At 43.9% G+C, this 20,235-nt stretch overlaps 1 protein-coding gene across 2 annotated transcripts in view; it reads left to right on the top strand.

The window, feature by feature from the left end:
* The window catches only part of LOC124795205 (ovarian-specific serine/threonine-protein kinase Lok-like), a 212,867-nt gene extending 198,849 nt beyond the window's left edge, over positions 1 to 14,018 (top strand). The window contains exon 9 of one of the 2 annotated variants that reach the window (XM_047259115.1): positions 13,309 to 14,018. In XM_047259115.1, the coding sequence (XP_047115071.1) occupies positions 13,309 to 13,476 (168 nt within the window). In that variant the 3' untranslated portion in view covers positions 13,477 to 14,018. The remainder of the gene's footprint in view (positions 1 to 13,308) is intronic. The other variant, XM_047259116.1, reaches the window with a different exon arrangement.
* The last annotated feature ends 6,217 nt before the right edge of the window (positions 14,019 to 20,235 follow it).

The raw sequence follows: 20,235 nt of genomic DNA, 5'->3' as shown, positions 1-20,235 counted from the left end.
ACTATTTATTGTCTATGTTTCACTTCCATACATGGCTACACTCCATACAAATACTTTCAGAAACGACTTCCTGACACTTAAATCTATACTTGATGTTAACAAATTCCTCTACTTCAGAAACACTTTCCTTGCCATTGCCAGTCTACATTTTATATCCTCCCTACTTCGACCATCATCAGTTATTTTGCTCCCCAAACAGCAAAACTGATTTACTACTTTAAGTGTCTCATTTCCTAATCTAATTCCCTCAGCATCACCCAACATAATTCGACTACATTCCATTATCCTCATTTTGCTTTTGTTGATGTCCATCTTATATCCTCCTTTCTAGACACTATACATTCCGTTTAACTGCTCTTCCAAGTCCTTTGCTGTCTCTGACAGAATTACAATGTCATCGGCAAACCTCAAAGTTTTTATTTCTTCTCCACGGATCCTAATACCTACTCTGAATTTTTCTTTTGTTTCCTTCACTGCTTGCTCAATATACAGATTGAATAACATTGGGGAGAGGCTATGACCCTGTCTCACTCCCTTCCTAACCACTGCTTCCCTTTCATGTCCCTCTACTCTTATAACTGCCATTTGGTTTCTGTACAAATTGTAAATAGCCTTTCGCTCCCTGTATTTTACCCCTGCCATCTTCAGAATTTGAAAGAGAGTATCCAGTCAACACTGTCAAAAGCTTTCTCTAAGTCTACAAATGCTAGAAATGTAGGTTTGCCTATCCTTAATCTAGCTTCTAAGATAAGTCGTAAGGTCAGTACTGCCTCACTTCTTCCAACATTTCTAAAGAATCCAAACTGATCTTCCCCAAGGTTGGCTTCTACCAGTTTTTCCATTCATCTGTAAAGAATTCGCGTTAGTATTTTGCAGCCATGACTTATTAAACTGATAGTTCGGTAATTTTCACATCTGTTAACACCTGCTTTCTTTGGGATTGGAATTACTATATTCTTCTTGAAGTCTGAGGGTATTTTGCCTGTCTCATACATCTTGCTCACCAGATGATAGAGTTTTGTCAGGGCTGGCTCTCCCAAGGCTGTCAGCAGTTCTAATGGAATGTTGTCTACTCCTGGGGCCTTGTTTCGACTCAGGTCTTTCAGTGCTCTGTCAGACTCTTCATGCAGTATCATATCTCCCATTTCATCTTCATCTACATCCTCTTCCATTTCCATAATATTGTCCTCAAGTACATCGCCCTTGTATAGACCCTCTATATACTCCTTCCACCTTTCTGCTTTCCCTTCTTTGCTTAGAACTGGGTTTCCATCTGAGCTCTTGATATTTATACAAGTGGTTCTCTTTTCTCCAAAGGTCTCTTTAATTTTCCTGTAGGCAGTATCTATCTTACCCCTAGTGAGATAAGCCTCTACATCCTTACATTTGTCCTCTAGGTCATCCCGCTTAGCCATTTTGCACTTCCTGTTGATCTCATTTTTGAGATGTTTGTATTCCTTTATGTCTGCTTCATTTACTCCATTTTTATATTTTCTCCTTTCATCAATTAAATTCAATATTTCTTTTGTTACCCAAGGATTTCTACTAGCCCTCATCTTTTTACCTACTTGATCCTCTGCTGCCTTCACTACTTCATCCCTCGAAGCTACCCATTCTTCGTCTACTGTATTTCTTTCCCCCATTCCTGTCAATTGTTCCCTTATGCTCTCCCTGAAACTCTGTACAACCTCTGGTTTAGTCAGTTTATCGAGGTCCCATCTCCTTAAATTCCCACCTTTTTGCAGTTTCTTCAGTTTGAATCTACAGTTCATAACCAATGGATTGTGGTCAGAGTCCACATCTGCCCCTGGAAATGTCTTACAATTTAAAACCTGGTTCCTAAATCTCTGTCTTACCATTATATAATCTATCTGAAACCTGTCAGTATCTCCAGGCTTCTTCCATGATTCTTCTTTTATGATTCTTGAACCAAGTGTTAGCTACGATTAAGTTGTGCTCTATGCAAAATCTACCAGGAGGCTTCCTCTTTCATTTCTTAGCCCCAATCCATATTCACCTACTATGTTTCCTTCTCTCCCTTTTCCTACTGCCGAATTCCAGTCACCCATGACTATTAAATTTTCGTCTCCCTTCACTATCTGAATAAATCTTTTATTTCATCATACATTTCTTCAATTTCTTCATCATCTGCAGAGCTAGTTGGCACATAAATTTGTACTACTGTAGTAGGCGTGGGCTTCGTGTCTATCTTGGCCACAATAATGCATTCACTATGCTGTTTGTGTTATATCAGAGGATTTCAAACATCTTTTCCATCCAATGGAACTAAGTTGTACCATCAAGGAATACAATTATTCTGAACTTTACCATGTCCACATTCTGTCGGCAATCTTGGGCCAAATATTTTCCTCAATATTCCATTTTTTCAATGATATTCATTGTTAATGCTGTCTCAAATGCATATAGCACTTCTGGAAGAACAACTGTTTAATAGTGGCATAGTTTGGCTCTGGTGGAAAGTGATTTCTTATTGTAGGTTAGGTTCTGAATATAATGGACTTTTTTCATGACACCTACACTTACTCCAAGCAATCTTTTTGTGATGTTCTCCATCTATCTATCTCTCACATTTCAAGTACCACTCCCTTGTAGCTTTCTCTCGCACTCTTCTACATTTACACCTATATTCTGTTAGCCACTTTTTGGTGTGTGTGGTGGAGCATATTTTGTGTACCACTGTCACTTCCCCCCTTTGCTGTTCTAGCCGCAAATGGTTTGTGGGGAGAACAATTGCCAGCAAGCCACCAAGCGGGCTTAAATAACTCGAATTTTATCTTCATGGTCCCTTTGCAAGACATGCATAGGAGGAAGTAAGTATTTGTTGACTCTTCTAGGAATGTATGTTCTCAGAACTCTAACAGTAAACCACACTTTGATACAGAATGCCTCTCTTGCAGCATCTGCCACTGGAGTTGGTTGATCCATCTCTATGATGCTCTAGTGCTTACTAAATGAAACTGTAACCAATATACTCGTGTAGTATCTTCTCTACTTCCCCTATCAATCCTATGTAGTATGGATCCCATACTGATGAGCAGTATTCAAGTACTGATTTCACAAGGATTTTCTAAACTGCCTCCTTTGTTGGTGGACTACATTTCCTGAGGATTCTGCCATAGAATCTCTATGGCATCTGTCTTTCCTTCTATTAGTTTTAAGAGGTTGTTCCACTTTACATCACTCCATATGCATACGCTAAGATTTCTATGGAAGTAACAGCTGTCAGGGCTTATTCTGAAATTGTGTAATCATACAATAATGGGTCTTTCTATCTTGAATATGTGATAGGTTACAATTGTTTATGTTGAGGGTCAGTTGCCACTCCCTCCCTGAAGTGTCAATCCTTTGCAGGTCTTCCTGCATTTCGCTATACTTTTCTTGTGTTGCAATGTCTCTCTGTAAAACAGCATCATCCGCAAAAAGTCTCCTGTAACTTCCGATGTTGTCTACTACGTCATTTGTATATAATGTAAAAAGTTATGGACTTTAACATCCCTTTGGGGTATGTCCAAAGTTACTTTTATTTCTGAAGACTTCTCAACATCAAGAATGACATGCTTCTTCAACAAGCATGACAACGTCCTCTGGAGCTCAATGGATTCTCAGGCTCAACCAGACTCTCTTTCTCAACACCACGTAATGGTTGACCCTTTCTCATTTCCAATAGAACTTGGAATAGAGCATTGGTGTTGTTTCTGAGGTTTAATCATTTCCCTGGCAATATGCTCCAAAAAGCTCCTGTGCAACAACTGATCAAACTGCTATTGACTTTCAGATTACAAAGTGCATTCACTGCACATATATTCAGAAGGTCAAAAGATATCACCATGGGCCATCTTCTTGTGGTCCTAGCCCCATCGTTTTTTTGACACTACTGATCTATTAGACTGACTCCAATTTTATGTGATTATGAAATGTGATAATTTTGGTTTTCTGCTCATCATCAGTACTTTTGCCTTTCTCCTGTTGGATAATGGTGTAGGATAGGACCTTGCAAGTAGCTGAAATCACATCCAATTCAAAAACTTGCAGCAGGCCACTGGGCCATACAAAATAATAACAGTAATAATTATTAGTATTATCATCATCATCATCATCATCAATTGCACTACCATGATACATGGTTTATGTAGTGAGTACAGTTTTATTTTTCTTTGGCCAATATGACACAAGAGTGCATTTGCTAATGAAAGCAAACACTTGTGGTTATTCCTGATAAGCGGAGTGGTGGCGATCATTAAATAACACACCAACATACATTAATACAATTTTATTATGCGAGAATATTTACAATGTCTTATATAGTCGGCAGCACAAAACAAAATGGAAAGCAATATGGCGGTGCACAATAGGTCCGCATGGGCAGAGAGTCTGCTATGGCAGAGATATATCACTCATAGAGTCGATAGTCGCCACAGAGCCCCCCCCCCCCGCAGTGTGGAGCACTGTGACACTGTGATGCGTCAAGTCCTGTGCCAGCCCGGTGGGGTGGGACACATGATGGTCACAAAAGCACCACCTGTCCATGGTGAAATCACACGCACAACACTTGGGAGTAGGTGTAGCAAGCTCGACTGAAGCTAGGACATAATCACTGTGCCAACGGGGTGGAACCACCGGTCGTCCGGCCCATAATGTAGGCTGCAAGGGCGGAGGAAGGGGGGGAGGGGTGGTGGGGCCGTCGAAATCATGATGGGATTTCTGGGAAGGAGGGCAGGTGTCGTGTATGTCAGGGTCACTTGCAGAGTGCTCCTGCAAGGTCCACGCAGGTTTCACCTGGTGGAGTGAAACAGTTACTGGTTTGCCGTTGTTAAGTATCGACAATGTGGAAGGGCCTCGGGACAGGACTTTAAACGGACCGGTGTAGGAGGCTGCAGGGTTGTCCGTACTGTGTCGTCACATAATATGATAAATTCACAAGTGGCCAGTTCCTTATGCATGAATACATGAGGCCTACAGTGGGCAGAGGGCAAGGGAGGTTTGATGAGCGCGTTGTGCCCTCGGATGCTCTTGATGAGTGCTGGGAGCTCGGAAGAGCTTGGTAGCGGCGTATCCTCGATGAATTCGGCTGGTAAAACCAGAGGCTCCCCGTAAAGGATCTTGGTGAGGGAGGCTTGCAAGTCCTCTTTGTATCTGGTGCGGAGGCCTAGCAAAACCCAGGGGAGAGCGTCAGACCACTGGCCACCATGGCAGATAAGTGTGGCTTTAAGCGTGCAGTGCCAGCGCTCCACAAGTCCATTGGCCTGGGGGTGATAAGCGGTTGTGTGAAACTTCACAACACCACAGTACGAACAGAGGGAGGTGAACTTCTGTGATTCAAACTGCCTTCCTTGGTCGGTGGTCAGTGAGGTAGGGCTTCCGAATCGGGAAATCCAAGTGGCAACGAAGGCCCGAGTCACAGGCTCTGCCGAAATATCTTCCAAAGGGACTGCCTCGACCCATCTAGTGACCCTATCAATAACGGACAGGATATATCAAAAGCCCTTGGAAGGAGGGAGGGGACCTACAATATCAATATGGGCATGTCGTAGACGTCCTTTAGGTATGTCGAAAGTGCCTGGCGGAGGAAGTGCATGGCGGCCCACTTTAGTTCTCTGACACGGTACGCAGGCGCGAGCCCACATCCTACAATCATGTTTAACACTGGGCCAGACGTACCTTTCTGTGACCAATCTGGTGGAGGCTTTGATGCCTGGGTGAGCTAGGTTGTGGAGTGCATCGAAAACAGAGTGTCAGAGAGCTGCGGGTTCGAGAGGGCGGGGGCTACCAGTGGAAACATCGCACCAGACCGGTTCTGGGGTGCCGGGGAATGCACGTTGTTCCAGTTGGAGGGAAGAGGTTGTGTCTTGTTGCAAGGCATGAATATCGGGGTCTTCGGTTTGCCGGCGGGCCAGGTCAGTAAAGTGGGGTAGTGATGATGTTGACGCGAGACAGGTAGTCAGCGACTACACTGTCAGCACCTCGGATATATTGTGCATCAGTGGAATATTGGGATATAAAATCCATATGGCGGAAGCGTCATGGGGGGAGATCACGTGAGGGGTTACAGATTGCATCTGCCAAGGGTCTGTGATCTGTATAAATCGTAAACAGGTGACCCTCAACATCGGCTCTGAAATATTTGACCGCATCATACAGGGCGAGGAGTTCACAGTCGAAGGTGGACCATTTGGACTGGGATTTGGTTAATTTCATGGAGAAGAAACGGAGCGGTTGAGGGGTATCCAATACATGTTGCTGAAGGACCGCGCCAATTGCAGTGTCGCTCGCATCAGCTGTAATAGAAATGGGTGCATCAGGAGCAGGGTGAGCGAGTGTGACAGCTTTAGAGAGGGCAGTTTTGAGATTTTTGAATGAATCGGCCATCTCCAGTGTCCAAATGAGTTTGCGTTTGCCTTCAGTATCCTTACCTGCCAGAGCATCGGTCAGAGGGATCTGGATAGACACAGCATGGAGCAGGTGGCGCCTGTAGAAGTTCATCATGCCTAGAAAACAGCGAAGTTCATCCTCTGGGGAAGGGAGGCTAAGTATGAGTTCAACGCGAGAGGAGGTAGGGCGGATGCCCTCGGCCGTGACTGTGTGACTTAAGAAGGTGACCTCAGGACTGCTAAGCTGAGACTTCTTGTGGTTGATTTCCACTCCATTAGCAGCGAGCAGTGCAAGCACTCTGGAAAGATGGAGTGTGTGTTCCTCAGGTGAGGGAGAGAAAATCAGTATATTGTCTAAGTAGGCATAGGCGAAAGGGAGGTCAAATAACAGTGCATCGATGAAGTGTTGCCATGTCTGTGCGGTGTTTTTGAGACCATATGGCATGGAACAGTACTCAAAGAGGCCAAATGGAGTGATTATGGCTGTCTTGGGGATGTCGTCGGGGAACATGGGAATCTGATGATATGCTTTGCTACAATCGAGAACGGAGAAGATCTGGGAACCATGCAACATCTGGGTGAAATCTTGAATGTGGGGGATAGGTTAGTTATCAATGGTAGTGCGTGCGTTAAGAGCACGGTAGTCACCACAGAGGCGGACAGTACCATCCTTCTTTGGCATGAGATGGATTGGTGACGACCAGTTACTATCAGATTGACAGAGAAAGTTGGAATCCAAAAGATCTTTAACAATGTCTTTAGCACGGCGAAGTTTCTGCGCGTTTAGGCGGCACGCTTTATGCCGCACAGGGGGTCCTTCAGTTGTGTTTATTCTGTGGGACATGCCATTGGCAAGTGCACGCAAAAACGTGGGAGAAGCAGAGGGGGTATTGGCAGGAGGGGTAGGGGCAGGTGGGGTAGTGGCAGGAGGGTTAGGGGCAGGAGGGGTAGGAGAAGGGGGGGTAGTGGCAGGGGGGGTAGTGGCAGGGGGGGTAGTGGCAGGGGGGGCAGGGGCAGGGGGGGTAGGGGCAGGAGGGGTAGGGGCAGGAGGGGTAGGGGCAGGAGGGGTAGGGGCAGATAGGGGAGGGGCAGAGGCTGGCCGAACCGTTAATGGGATCACAGCTGCAGAACAATGACCAGGCTGAGGAGGCGTGTCCACGATTGCAAGAGTGGGTGTGCGGAGTAGCAGAAGCTGCTGTTGGGTCTGCAACATTTGTGCATGGACTTCGTCAATGCGAACACGCAGGTCGCCATTCTGAGTGCGCAACTCATCGACGTCTGAATGCTCGCGCAAGAAAGCTGAGAGAGCAGAAGAAAGGTTTGCAGCAAGAGACATACACTCTGAAAGGGCAGTGTGAACAATCAGTAGAAACATCGAGCTGAGGGGGGGAATGTTGTGACGTACCAGAAACACTCGAACCAGAGACGTGAGTCAGACAGCCAGCTTGCAGATTAGGGGAGAGGGCATAGTGATGAAGAAAATCGAGGCCCAGTACAGGTGCATCAACTTGCGCAATGTAAAATGTCCAGGGGAAAACCTGATCTGGGGCAAATTTAAGCAGGATATGTGAGGAACCTAACACCTGAATCGGGGAATTGTTAGCAGCTATCAGTGGTGGTGCAGATAAGGGATCTATGTTAGGGGCGAGGGAGGGCGGGATAACACTAATGTCGGCTCCAGTGTCCACTAGAAAACGAAGTTCGGTGTTGATGTCCTCGACAAAGAGGTGCGAAGCAGATGACAGTGCAGTTGGCATCGTAAGAGATGCCGGTAGGCGCCGTGAGGCAGCGCGGCGGGACGTGGCACCTAGATGTGCCCGCCATAAGCTTTTGGGAAAGCACACGGGCGTTTGCAGTTGCGAGCAGCATCACCAAAGTTAGTGTGGAACCAGCAATAAGGAGAGCCAGCTTGCAGTGCAGGAGCATGGCTGGGTAGTGAGGCGGCCGGAGTGTAGTCAGGTGCTCGCTCGGCCGTCTCCGGTGACCTCTGGGGCGGCAACGTAAAAGTAGGTAGTGCAGTCGGGCGACCACGGGGTGGCGGGGCCCCTGCTTGCACTGACAATGAGGCACATGTCTTGCCACAACTGCGGGTAGGCTTGGCTTCTGTTACTGCATAATGCATGGGGGCGGATGTCGGACTCGAATGCTGGAGGTACCGGTGTTGAATGATGCTATAGGCACGGTTAGCGATGCACAGGCATGCTTCGAGGGGCTCAGAGACATGGGACAATAGCTGCCGTTGTAGCTCAGAAGGAAGTTTAAGTAGCCAAATTGTCCAAAGTGCGATGTCTGGTAGAAAGTCTGTGTCCACAAGGGCGCCTAAGTGGCGCCACAGCTGTGATGGGGTATGGTCATCGATGTGTTCCTCATGGATAATGCGTTGGATTGACTCAGCAGGAGGATGGGATAAGCGTTCAACGATACAAGCTTTAGCAAATTCGTACTTATTCTGCTCGGGAGGCGAAAGCAGCAGGTCACTAATAAGATCCATGTGATCGTGCAGGTGACTAAGAAGGCACACAAATCAGGCTCCGTTGTCTAGGACACCGTGAATGTCCAAAATTTTATCCACTAATGCAAACTATGTCTTAGGGTTCTCCGTTTGTAGGGCTGGCAGTTTTTGGAATCTGCTAGGCGTGAGGTACTGAGGAAAAGTCGGTGCAGCGAACACACTACTTGGAGGTGCAGACGGTGTAGCAGTGTAGAGTGGTGCCAAATTGGGATTGTAGGCACCAGGAGACTGGCACACAGTAGCTGTACTAATCTGGTTATTAGGGACAAAACCACACAATTTACAAGCAGCAGCAGTGCAAGAAGAGAATTCAGTCCTGACGTGTGAGTTCAGCTGCATAGTGTAGGCAGGTACAGTTGCTGGGGCCCTTGCTGGTGGGGGCACGGTTGGGTGCGGAAGACCCTCCAGTACCATGGAAACAGGTGCAGTTTGGACTGGTGAGCATGCAACCGGTGTTTGCCAAGCAAAAGAACCCGGCGCAGAAGTCGATGAAACGTTGAGGACCAGCGCGGGTGGGGCGGCCGGTGCCGCTGCGGGAGCGGGTGGTAGGCATGCGGGAGTTGTTAACAACGGGTGCGGGAGTGTAGCGGGCGCGGTTGAAACCGACATGGCAGAGACGGACGAAACTATCGGAAAAAGTGCGAAAGACGAACGGGAGCCGGGATGGAGCATGGCGCGGGGGGTGCGGCTGCATCATACCTGAGCGGTTGTAAGAAGTCCATGTAGAGTTGCATAGTCTGCGGCTGTAGAGCAGGCTTCATGTATGGGTGCAGCAGATGAGCAGGAGCGGCAGGCGCTGGCAGAGCTGGGGTGTCAATAAGCAGAATGCAGTCCGACGGTCATGAGACAGCCATAGGCGTGGCAACGTGCTGCGGCGGCCAAGTGGGAACCATTGAGGTTATCTCAGGGCCACGTAGGTTAAATTCTGGTTGACAGCGGAGTTCATTTTGGCACTGAAACTGCGTCTGAGAAGTCAGATCACAGGAACTGAATGGTTGTTGAAACATTGTTTGTAGCACAATACAAATCACTGTTAATAGCACTCGCGAATTGAACTAAAACAGATCGGGGTCACCAATGTGGTTATTCCTGATACGTGGAGCAGCGGCAATCATTAAATAACACACCAGCATACATTAATAAACTTTATTATGCGAGAATATTTACAACGTCTTATACAGTAGGCAGCACAAAACAGAATGGAAAGTAATATGGCGGTGCACAATAGGTCCGCATGGGTCAGAGAGCCTGCTATGGCAGAGATATATCACTTGTAGAGTCGATAGTTGCCACACACTGAAGAGTATCTGTCTTTGTCCTTATTTGGGAGCATTTATTTTGGAAGCTCTCTTCTTGTTTTCTCATCATCTTCATGTACTTGAATTTCTTTTCTTCTGACATTGTCTGAGCTAACTTCACACTGCTGAACCAGTTGTCTCCTGTTACATTCCTAATTGTTACAGAAATAATTTCAACTGCTAGCAGCATTACTGACATGAAACTTTCTTTCAGACTGCTGTCCAACATATGGTTCCAAATTAATTGCGTAGTCAGTCTTAGCATCAATAAGAGCAAATATTTTAATCCATATTTTGCAAGTTTAATGGATTTTTACTGCCTAAAGGAGCAATTACCACTGAAAGACACAAACTACTTGCCAACTATAACATATTCACTTGGAGAGAAAAGTTCAACGTCTCTCTGATTGGAACTAGTTTATCTTCCACATGCTGAAAATTATGCATATTTACTTGATCAAAACAAAACAAAACAACATTATAGAACTCCAATTCAACTGTAACAGTTGTACAATCATTCGAAGAAAGTCTACATTCATTAGTGTGAAATTACCCCAGTTGTGCAATACTGGTTGGAGGTGATTTTTAAGTACTGAGTATAGAATGGGCCAATGGCCTTGCCGCAGTGGTAACACCGGTTCCCGTCAGATCACCAAAGTTAAGCACTGTCGGGCTGGGCTAGCACTTGGATGGGTAACCATGCTGTTGGCAAGTGGGGTACAGTCAGCCCTTGTGAGGCCAACTGAGGAGCTACTTGGTTGAGAAGTAGTGGTTCCGGTCTTGGAAAGTGACATACGGCTGGGAGAGCGGTGTGCTGACCACATGACCCTCCATATCCGCATCCAGTGACACCTATGTGCTGAGGATGACACGGCGGCCGGTGAGTATCGTTGGGCCTTCATGGTTACCAAGAGGCCTGGCCTTGTTGATGGTGTCAGTATAGAGACAGGGATTAGTGATCACGATATGACCGCAGTGACAATGGTTACCAAAGTTAATAATGCCATCACGAAAGTTAGGAAAATACTTTTGCTAGAAAGAGCAGATAAGCAGTTGTTAGCATCCCACTTAAACAATGAATGGATATCATTTAGTTCCCACATGATGGACATAGAGGAATTATGGACGAAGTTTAACAGACTGTAAATCACACTCTGGAGAACAATGTGCCAAGTAAGTGGATTAAAGACAAAAAAGACCCACTGTGGTTTAAAAACAAAATCCGAAAAATGCGGAGGAAGCAGAGATTATTGCATTCTTACCTCAAAAAAGAACATGCAAATGATGATAGGCAAAAGTTAATAGAAATTTGTGCATGTGTAGAAAAATTGAAGCATGAAGCATAAATATTCCACTGTCACGGCTTAGCGAAAGATCTTGCCGAAAAAATTCTTGATCTTCATAAAAGCGGAGTGAAGGCTTCTATCCAGTCACTTGTTGACCAGTCTAATGTGGCAATAGAAGAGAGTAAAAGGAAAGCAGAAGCTTTAAGTTTCACATTTAGGAAATCATTCTTGCTGGAGCACTGTACGAACATACTGTCATTTAACTGTTGCACAGATTTCTGTACAGAGGGCATAGTAATAGGCACTCCTGGCACAGACAAGCAACTGAATGAATTAAAAATTAAGAAGTCACCAGGTCTAGATGGAACCCCAATTTTGTTTTACAGAGAGGACTCTACACCAGTGACCCTTTATTTTGCTTGGATGAAGGGCAAAAGGCAGCTTCCATATGCCTAGATTTCCAGAAAGCATTTGACATGGTGCCCCACTGCAGGCTGTTAAGAAAGGAACAAGCAAATGGAATAGGTTAACAGATATGTCAGTGGCTCTACGATTTCTGAAGAAATAGAACCCAGTTTGTTGTCATCAACGGAAAGTATTCATTATAGGCAAGTGTCCCATCAATGGTGCCCTAGGGAAGTATGACAGGACAGCTTTTATTCTCTACATACATAAATAATCTGACAGACAGGGTGAGCAGAAATCTGCAGATATTAGCTGATGGCATTGTGGTGTACGGGATGGTGCCATTATTGAGCGACTGTACAGAAATACAAAATTTCTAGTTGATTTGATGAATGGCAGCTTGCTTTAAATGTAGAAACATGTAAGTTAATGCAGATGAGTAGGAAATAATCCCATAATGTTCAAATATAGCATGAGTAGTCAGCTGTTTTGCCCAGTCATGTTGATTCAATATCTAGGTGTACAGTTGCAAAGCAATATGAAATGGAACGATCACATAAGGCCAGTAGTAGGGAAGGAGGATATTCAACTTTGGTTTATTGGTAGAATTTTAGGAAATTTCGGTTCATCTATAAAGGGGACCACATATAAAACAATATTGTGACCCATTCTTCGGTACTGTTCGTGTGTTTCGGATTCCATTCACGTCAGATTAAAAAAGACATTGAAGCAATCCACAGGTGAGCTGCTATATTTGTTACTGGTAGGTTCAATTAACACACAAAATAATGGTGATGCTTTGTGAACTCAGGTGATGTCCCCTGGAGGGAAGACAACATTCTTTTCGAGAAACAATATTGAGAAAACTTAGATAAATGGCATTTGCTGCTTATTGCAGAACAATTCTACTGCTGCAAACACACATTTCACATATGGACCTCAAAGATAAGTCAAATTAGGGCTTGTACAGTAGCATATAAATGGTTGTTTTTCCCTCACTGTGTTTTGTGAGTGGAACAGAAAAGGAAATAACCAGTAATGGCACAAGCTACCCTACATCTCAGGTACCATACTGTGGCTTGTGGAGATAGCAGTCGTGTGTGTGTGTGTGTGTGTGTGTGTGTGTGTGTGTGTGTGTGTGGTGCCTGTCTGCAATTTAATACGTTGTCTTTATGGTGAATAGCACTCTATCCTTTTCATAAATTCTGAGTGAATATTTTGCTAGATTCCCTGTATTTCACCAGTTTCCAGAGATTAGTAATCTTCTTTCTAGGTAACTGTCAGAATTATTTTATTATTGGAGAACAAAGAATCAGAATAACACTAGATTATTTCAGTGCATTTTGTTTTATGTATCACTGTTCCAATTTCATGTTTGTCTTGTTGACTTCCTGCTGCAAATACCTCCGTTGTTACAGGAAAGTCCAAGGAAAGTTGAACCAGAAAAGAGAAGGGAAGCAGATGGGCCCAAAGTACCAGTAGCTATGCAATATAGACAGTCACCAGAATACAGACCTCCAAAGAAAACTGAGAATACTATGCTGATTAATGTAAAGAAGAATTTAAAACCTGTAAGAAAACTTTAAAAAAATATAGTACTTTTGCAGGTCACGTTGTAAAAGGTTGTACTGTGAAAGTGTTTGAGACCACCAATACGTCTCCAAAGACCAAAGACTTCAACAAATGTTTCACGATATATATGAGTTTAGTTCCTATTTCATTCAGTTGTTGCTCATTGTAAATAAATGGAGGATAGGGAATTGACTATCCTTGTGCAGAATGCAATGTCTTTTGTGAAGGTTGTGAATTACATATCACCATTATTATTTTCAAATGAAAAGTTTACAATATTTTTTAGGTTAAGTTACGATTAAATTTTAATAAATAATTATACTGCAATTGGGAATTGTTTTATTTTCTTCAAATAAAATAATTGCAGTCTGAAACAGAAAAGCTAAGACATTTGGATCAGAGGATTTCCCAATCCCACATCATACCGCAGTTGTGTCACTTTGTAAATTTATATTTTTCCTGTTTGAATTGCTCTTTTAAGAACCATAACCGTATTAAAAAAACAGCACTTTTGTTTTTAGAAACTAAAAAAAGTCTGTTAGCAATGTGTAAGTTTCATTATAAAATCCTGACTACCGTGACAAGGTTTTGTATATTCTTCATTTTGGAGAATAAAGTTATTTTGGATATGTTACAATAACAGTGCTGCATAATTTTAGGCTTTCCCAGCACATGATTATTTTTAAATGTTCTTGGGTATTCAGCTATGCGACATCATACAAGTGGTGTGATATTTTGGCAAACTGACTAGACATCTTCAAGTAGTCCTGACAACTGACTATCTTCCACTAAGCACATTCTTATGTATCCCCTTCCTTCCCACCAGCTGTCGATCACAACTTAGTTGGAAAATACTGTCTTTATTAATTATTTCATCATGCAATCAGATCTCTATAAATTCTTTTAAAATGTAATCCTAGAATCTGTTGGCCTGTATTAATAACTTGGGTGTCGTCATAACTCATACAGTGCTCTATGAAAGCTGACTGTTGGTTATTCTTTATCTGTGTGACACATGTGCTCTTTTCCCCATCGTCTTGATTATCTGGGCTCTACATTATCCTACATTGACACAGTATGCAGCAGACCTCTGGTTTTTGGAGTCCTAGGTCATCCTTAACAGACTCAACAAGTCATTCATCTTCGTGGCTATCAAAATATACAGTTGACACCAAAATATACAGTTGACACTATATTTCCTGAGTATTCTCATAATTTTCGCCAATGTACAAATGGCATTTAGAATTAAACACTGTAGCAAAAGGTTTCTCCTCTTCCTCTGAATGTTAAGGACTATGACAATTTGGTTTTACAGCATGCTAGATGTGGAGGTGGTTGAAATTATTCTTTTGGAAAACTGTGTGCAGCTGCTGCAACTTTGAAATCAATCGCCCAGATCCACCCAAAGATGCATACATAGATAGGAGTGGTTGCTTCTTCTTTAACTAAAGCATACAGTGGAGGAAAAAAAAAGGTGAAGCACATTTAGTGGGGATGCCTATGCAGCAACTCCACTAGACTGGGGCCTTTATGTTTGTTGCTGTGCAAGAAACCTGGACAGCACCGAAACAGCTGATTCAGACATGGCTGTCATAGCATCTGACATTTGGGTCTTAAAGGTGTGGACAAAATGTTCCATTAAGCTGTTGGAGAAGAGATGAAAATGGAGGAGCCATAATGTGCCTAGTGCCATTACAGGTGCAAAATCCCCAGAAGGCAGCCACCGTAAACTAAGCCTCAACTACCAAGTAAATAGAATGACAGGAGGAAAAAAGAAAGAAAAAGGCAGGTACCTTTGATAGATAAACTTTCTCCTTGGCCCTGGTAATAGTAGTTGTCATTATATGCTGCAACTTGAAGATGTGGAGAACATGGGAAAAAGAATCTGCAAGGATGAGCCACCTGGCTCCCATTAAAGGTCTGGCAAAATCCCCGTGGAGGGAGTTCTACAGTTGAATCAAGTCTAGCCAAGGGAGACAACTGTGGAGTTGCTGGCTGGTGTGTCTGACACTACATGTAGCAGTGTAGCTGTGAGTGACCTGTTTCTTGTGACAGGTCCTCCAGTGAGACTGACTGACGAGCTGTAACACCCCTGACAACGATCATCATCCTGTGTCAGCAGCAGAATGCCTTGGCAAATCAGGAAAGGGTTGCCTCTAGACCACTGCATCCATATGGTAAATCTGCATGAGTAGAGTTTATCTACATCACTCACCATGCACAAGCCTGCAGAGCACATGGCTGGAAGTATCATGTGGTGCTCACTCACCAAGTGCTGGGTAACAGCTGTGTGGCCACACGATTGCATTAGTAAATCAAGTAAATGAACTAATGGGTCTCATTGCAGTTGATAATATGAACTGCTGTGAGCAGAAAGAGAAAGGAAGCATAAGGTGTAATGGTAAGCAGAGATAGGGATTATTTGAATAAATTTTTATCTGGATAATTATTCAAATACAAAGATCATTCAAACAAATTTATTCTTGAATAAATTATTTGTAACTTCAATAATGAAGGACATGGAAAGCAGTTGTATTTTCTTTGTTTACTTTTTGTATTGAATTCTATGACTAGTTGTTACTCCCTTGGCTCAGTGCAGTTTCTGTTTTATAAATGACTTGTCAATGGATTGACATAAATGTGCCATGGTGTCTCAGTGGGTTAATCTGCAGAGAAATGGTGATGAAAAATCATGAAGAAACAGATAAATAGAATGACAGGAGGACAAAACTAAAACTGTCAGTCCTATGATTTTTTTTATGTTACTTATCGCTTTGTTCATCTCAATCAATGAAAAAAATGCCAAGTTAAGTTCCATTGTTGTTTTTTGGAATGAACGTTGGCCCCCTTCTCACTGGCTGCATAAGTCAATTCAGACCTGGGAGAAAGTTAAGGGCACACCACCAAGCCTAGTTCAGCAATGTAGTACAGGCATTCAGGATAACCTTAGCAGTTACACTATCGATGCAGCCCAATTCAACTGACTCTTCACTTGCCAGTACTTCCCCTTGCCCTGCTAACTTGTGGAAATTCTCTACGTAAGCAGCCAAAGATGAGAATGTAGCTAACAGAAACTGTTAATCTGTAGCACCTTTCTCCATTGCACCAAGATTTGCTAACACTTTTGGATATGGGTATCTTGTTGATATAAATATGCAGTCTCTCTTATTTGTAGTGACACAAAATGAGTGAACAATGTTAGAACTCTGGTTATAATGATTAACACAAATAGACCTCAAATGTAAAGAACTCCAAAGCCGTCTGTGGAATGTTGCTGGATGTCCAAAGTAATCCAAATTCTTTTAAGATTAATTTTGAGCCAGCCTGTCATTACAAGATGGAATAGTTTTTTGATCCAAGATACATCTTTGCAGTTAAACAGAGCTTTAAGACTCAAAAATTTCAGAAGAGACACCGAGTTTGAGTACATAAAGAGTTCATAATACTGCAAAAAACTGGCAACTTTTCTATCATAGCTCACCTGTACTGCTGTCCATGACCAAGCATAGCTTCCAACTACAGTCATATCACAGTCAAAGAAATTTCAAAGAATTCGGGTGACAAGTTTGAAATATGTTATAACATAAAATGAAGATTTTTGTTTGGATTGTGATTTGAGAAGTGAAGATAAGGAATCACACTGAATTATTTGCCAAAAACTACAGTGGAATTGATTCATTCTCAATTTTTGCTGAAGAGGATTGTGATTTGGATATCTTATATCACTATCGAAATAAAGACAAATAATTCAGGAGGTATAATGCACCAATATCCTCTCTCCATGTGTAGAATGTATTTTCTTGTCACAATGACAAATCTGTGTAAATCAAATAAAGTTTTTGATACGGCGTTCGAAAAAGCGAATCGTGCTGAAAAGTAATTTCAAAGAAAGAAAGAGTATATTAGTTTAATAAACTACAGAGAACTGAAACAATAAATGGCGCTGGATTTAATATTTATCCATTATTTTTGACATCTATTATTCACATGTGAGAAACAGATGTTTTTATCCCCTGCACACACACACACACACACACACACACACACACACACACACACAAAAATGCAACTCAGACGAGGCAGTTTTGTGTGTGTGTGTGTGTGTGTGTGTGTGTGTGTGTGTGTGTGTGTGTGTGTTTTTTTTTTTTTTGTTGTACCTATTTGCAACTCAGCATCTCTGCTACATGGTGAGTAGCAACTTTCCTTTTCAAATAGTGTTACATTCCATCCTGGGTTTTCCATTGCTTCATTCAAATATTATTTGTAAGTCATTAATAACACATAATAATTTATATCTGTATTGTTATTTGTCATTTGCAAAAATTTTGCCGAACTCTGGTGGCAAGTGATGTGCATCACCCAAGTGCACACTGTGAATTTGCAGCCTATGACCACTGGAATTCAGGTACATGAAACCCATGTAGCTGCAAACAAGTGCTCATGCACTGTGCAAGCCTCGTGGCCCATGTACAGGCACTCAAATGGCTGTCACTAGCATTGATAGCCTTCCGTAACTTCCACCAATCTTCACGAACTGTATTCGTGCTCCCTCTCTCACATATCATAGGTGCATGAGGGCCACATGGATAAGCCATGCACTTGTAGGGCTCTAGTAGCTTCATATGAAAAAAGATAGTGAAGTCCTGTGGGACTCAGCCCTGGAAAAAAGATAGTGAAGTCCTGTGGGACTCAGCCCTGCAGTTAGATGGGCCACTCTGTTCAGACATGCTGGAAGACACACTGCAATCCCGCCATGAAATTGCTGCAATAGTCCTAGAATTCATCAGGGAATACTCAAAAAAAGTTCAATTTGGGAGTCAGTCTAAAAACAGACAATTCCCTGGTTATCAAATTGCAAATCTGGATCCACTGAGATATTAGAATGTTGATGGGATGTGTGATAATGTATGGAGTACAGTTAATTGGATAAGTACTCGTACAAGGCCCAATGATGAAGATTCTGAGCCATTCATTCTGGCAATTTAGAATTTGGCTTGAGGGAATATGGTATAGTTGTAGGTAAACAACTAGAATTCTCTCATATACAGATTTATTCACACTTAGCGTCTACACAGATACAAGTCCGGAGGCTAACTGTTGTTAGCGTCCAACATCTCTCCAAAGCCCTCTCCTCAAAGATAGCACACTTACGCACAAAACAAATATCGATTTTTATGGCGCTCTACGCCACATGCCACATAGACCCCCCCCCCCCCTCCCTGCGCAGTATGGAGTATGTCCCTGTGAACGGGGGGGGGGGGGGGGTGAGAAGTTAGGAAGGTAACGCACAGTTCTTTTGCATCAGGCGGAAGTGGTCGACTGGTAGGAGACCGGGGGGTGAAGCCCGGTACGTCGACGGTGAAGTCAGTAAGCGACGCAGGCAGCTGAAGACGACGTCCCGTCCTGGAGTGAAGGTGTAGCACTTCGTCAGCCGGCAGGCGGAGAATCACCTTGCCAGAAGGCCTAACAAAGACATGCAAATTGCCACATGCAGCACTTCTGGTCAATTTAAAGTGGCGCACCACACGAGATTCTGCACTTCCTCCCTCAATATTGTCACACGCGAGTACCACACACACTGTATCGCCATCTACGACAACAGATAATTTATGTATGTCATCAGGGTGCACATGTGTTGTGAATTCTTGGATGGCACCTGTACGAGCAATGGTAGGGAGGCAGGGAGGTGTGGGAAAGCCATGGCAGGGGGAAGCATCTGCTAAGAGGGGGGTGGCAGGTGCACTAGACTGTGCAGGAGACAACCTCGGGCGATCAGCTGACAGACGAGGGAGCATGACCGAAGGCAACGAGGAGCCAGCGTGGGTTGAAAGGCGTGACAAAGAGCTGTCACACAAAGATGGTAACACAATGGTAGAATCCGAGTGATTGGCAGTTCGACTGCGAGGGCTGTGAGGAGTGGAGCCCCGAACAGATTGGCCACTCGAATTAGATGAACGCGGAGAAGGAGCAGTGCTCGGCAGAGAAACACGCTGTGGAAAATCAATACCCAAATGCATGGTGTGGGAAGATGGATGGCCGCTCAAAGCAGGAGTGGAGAAATAGGGGCAGAATCAGGGAGGTTCACCTGAGGCTCAATGAAAGCTGGTTTCACTCGGTTGAGTGAGACCGTGGTTACAGAGTCTTTTATGAGGAGATCCATGTTATTCTCAGAGTGTTTGACGACCTTGTAAGGACCTGTGTAGGGCGACTGAAGCAGGGCTTTGACTGAGTCATCACTGAGAAACATGTACTCACAAGAGTCTAGCGTGCGCGGTACGTACACTCGCGGAGGTGTATGAGCAGCCGGAGGTGGTGGCTGAATTTTGCTGCAGTGCAAGCGCACCCGCTCGAGAAGTGAAGGGAGTTCAGAGGGCCATGGAAGTGGGGTCAGAGTGACTAATTCTCCAGGCAAAACCAGAGGTTGGCCATATACAAACTCGGCTACGGACCCCTTGAGGTCTTCCTTGAAAGTCGCACGAAGGCCAAGAAGCACGAAGGGCAGTGCCTCTGTCCATAGTGAGTCATGGCAACCCAGGACAGACTTCAGGGTGCAATGCCATTGCTCGACAAGCCCATTGCTTTGGGGGTGGTATGCAGAAGTATGAATTTTGACAATACCACACATTTTACATAAGTCAGAGAAAACTGAAGACTCGAATTGTCGCCCCTGGTCAGTGGTGAGGTAAACAGGTGAGCCAAATCTAGAGATCCACGAATCTAAGAATGCTCGACTTACTGTCTCAGAGGTAATGTTCGGAATAGGCACAGCCTCA

The sequence above is a fragment of the Schistocerca piceifrons genome, chromosome 4, assembly GCF_021461385.2.
Source record: "Schistocerca piceifrons isolate TAMUIC-IGC-003096 chromosome 4, iqSchPice1.1, whole genome shotgun sequence".
Taxonomy (NCBI): Eukaryota; Metazoa; Arthropoda; class Insecta; order Orthoptera; family Acrididae; genus Schistocerca; species Schistocerca piceifrons.
This window is presented reverse-complemented; position numbering and strand designations above follow the sequence as displayed.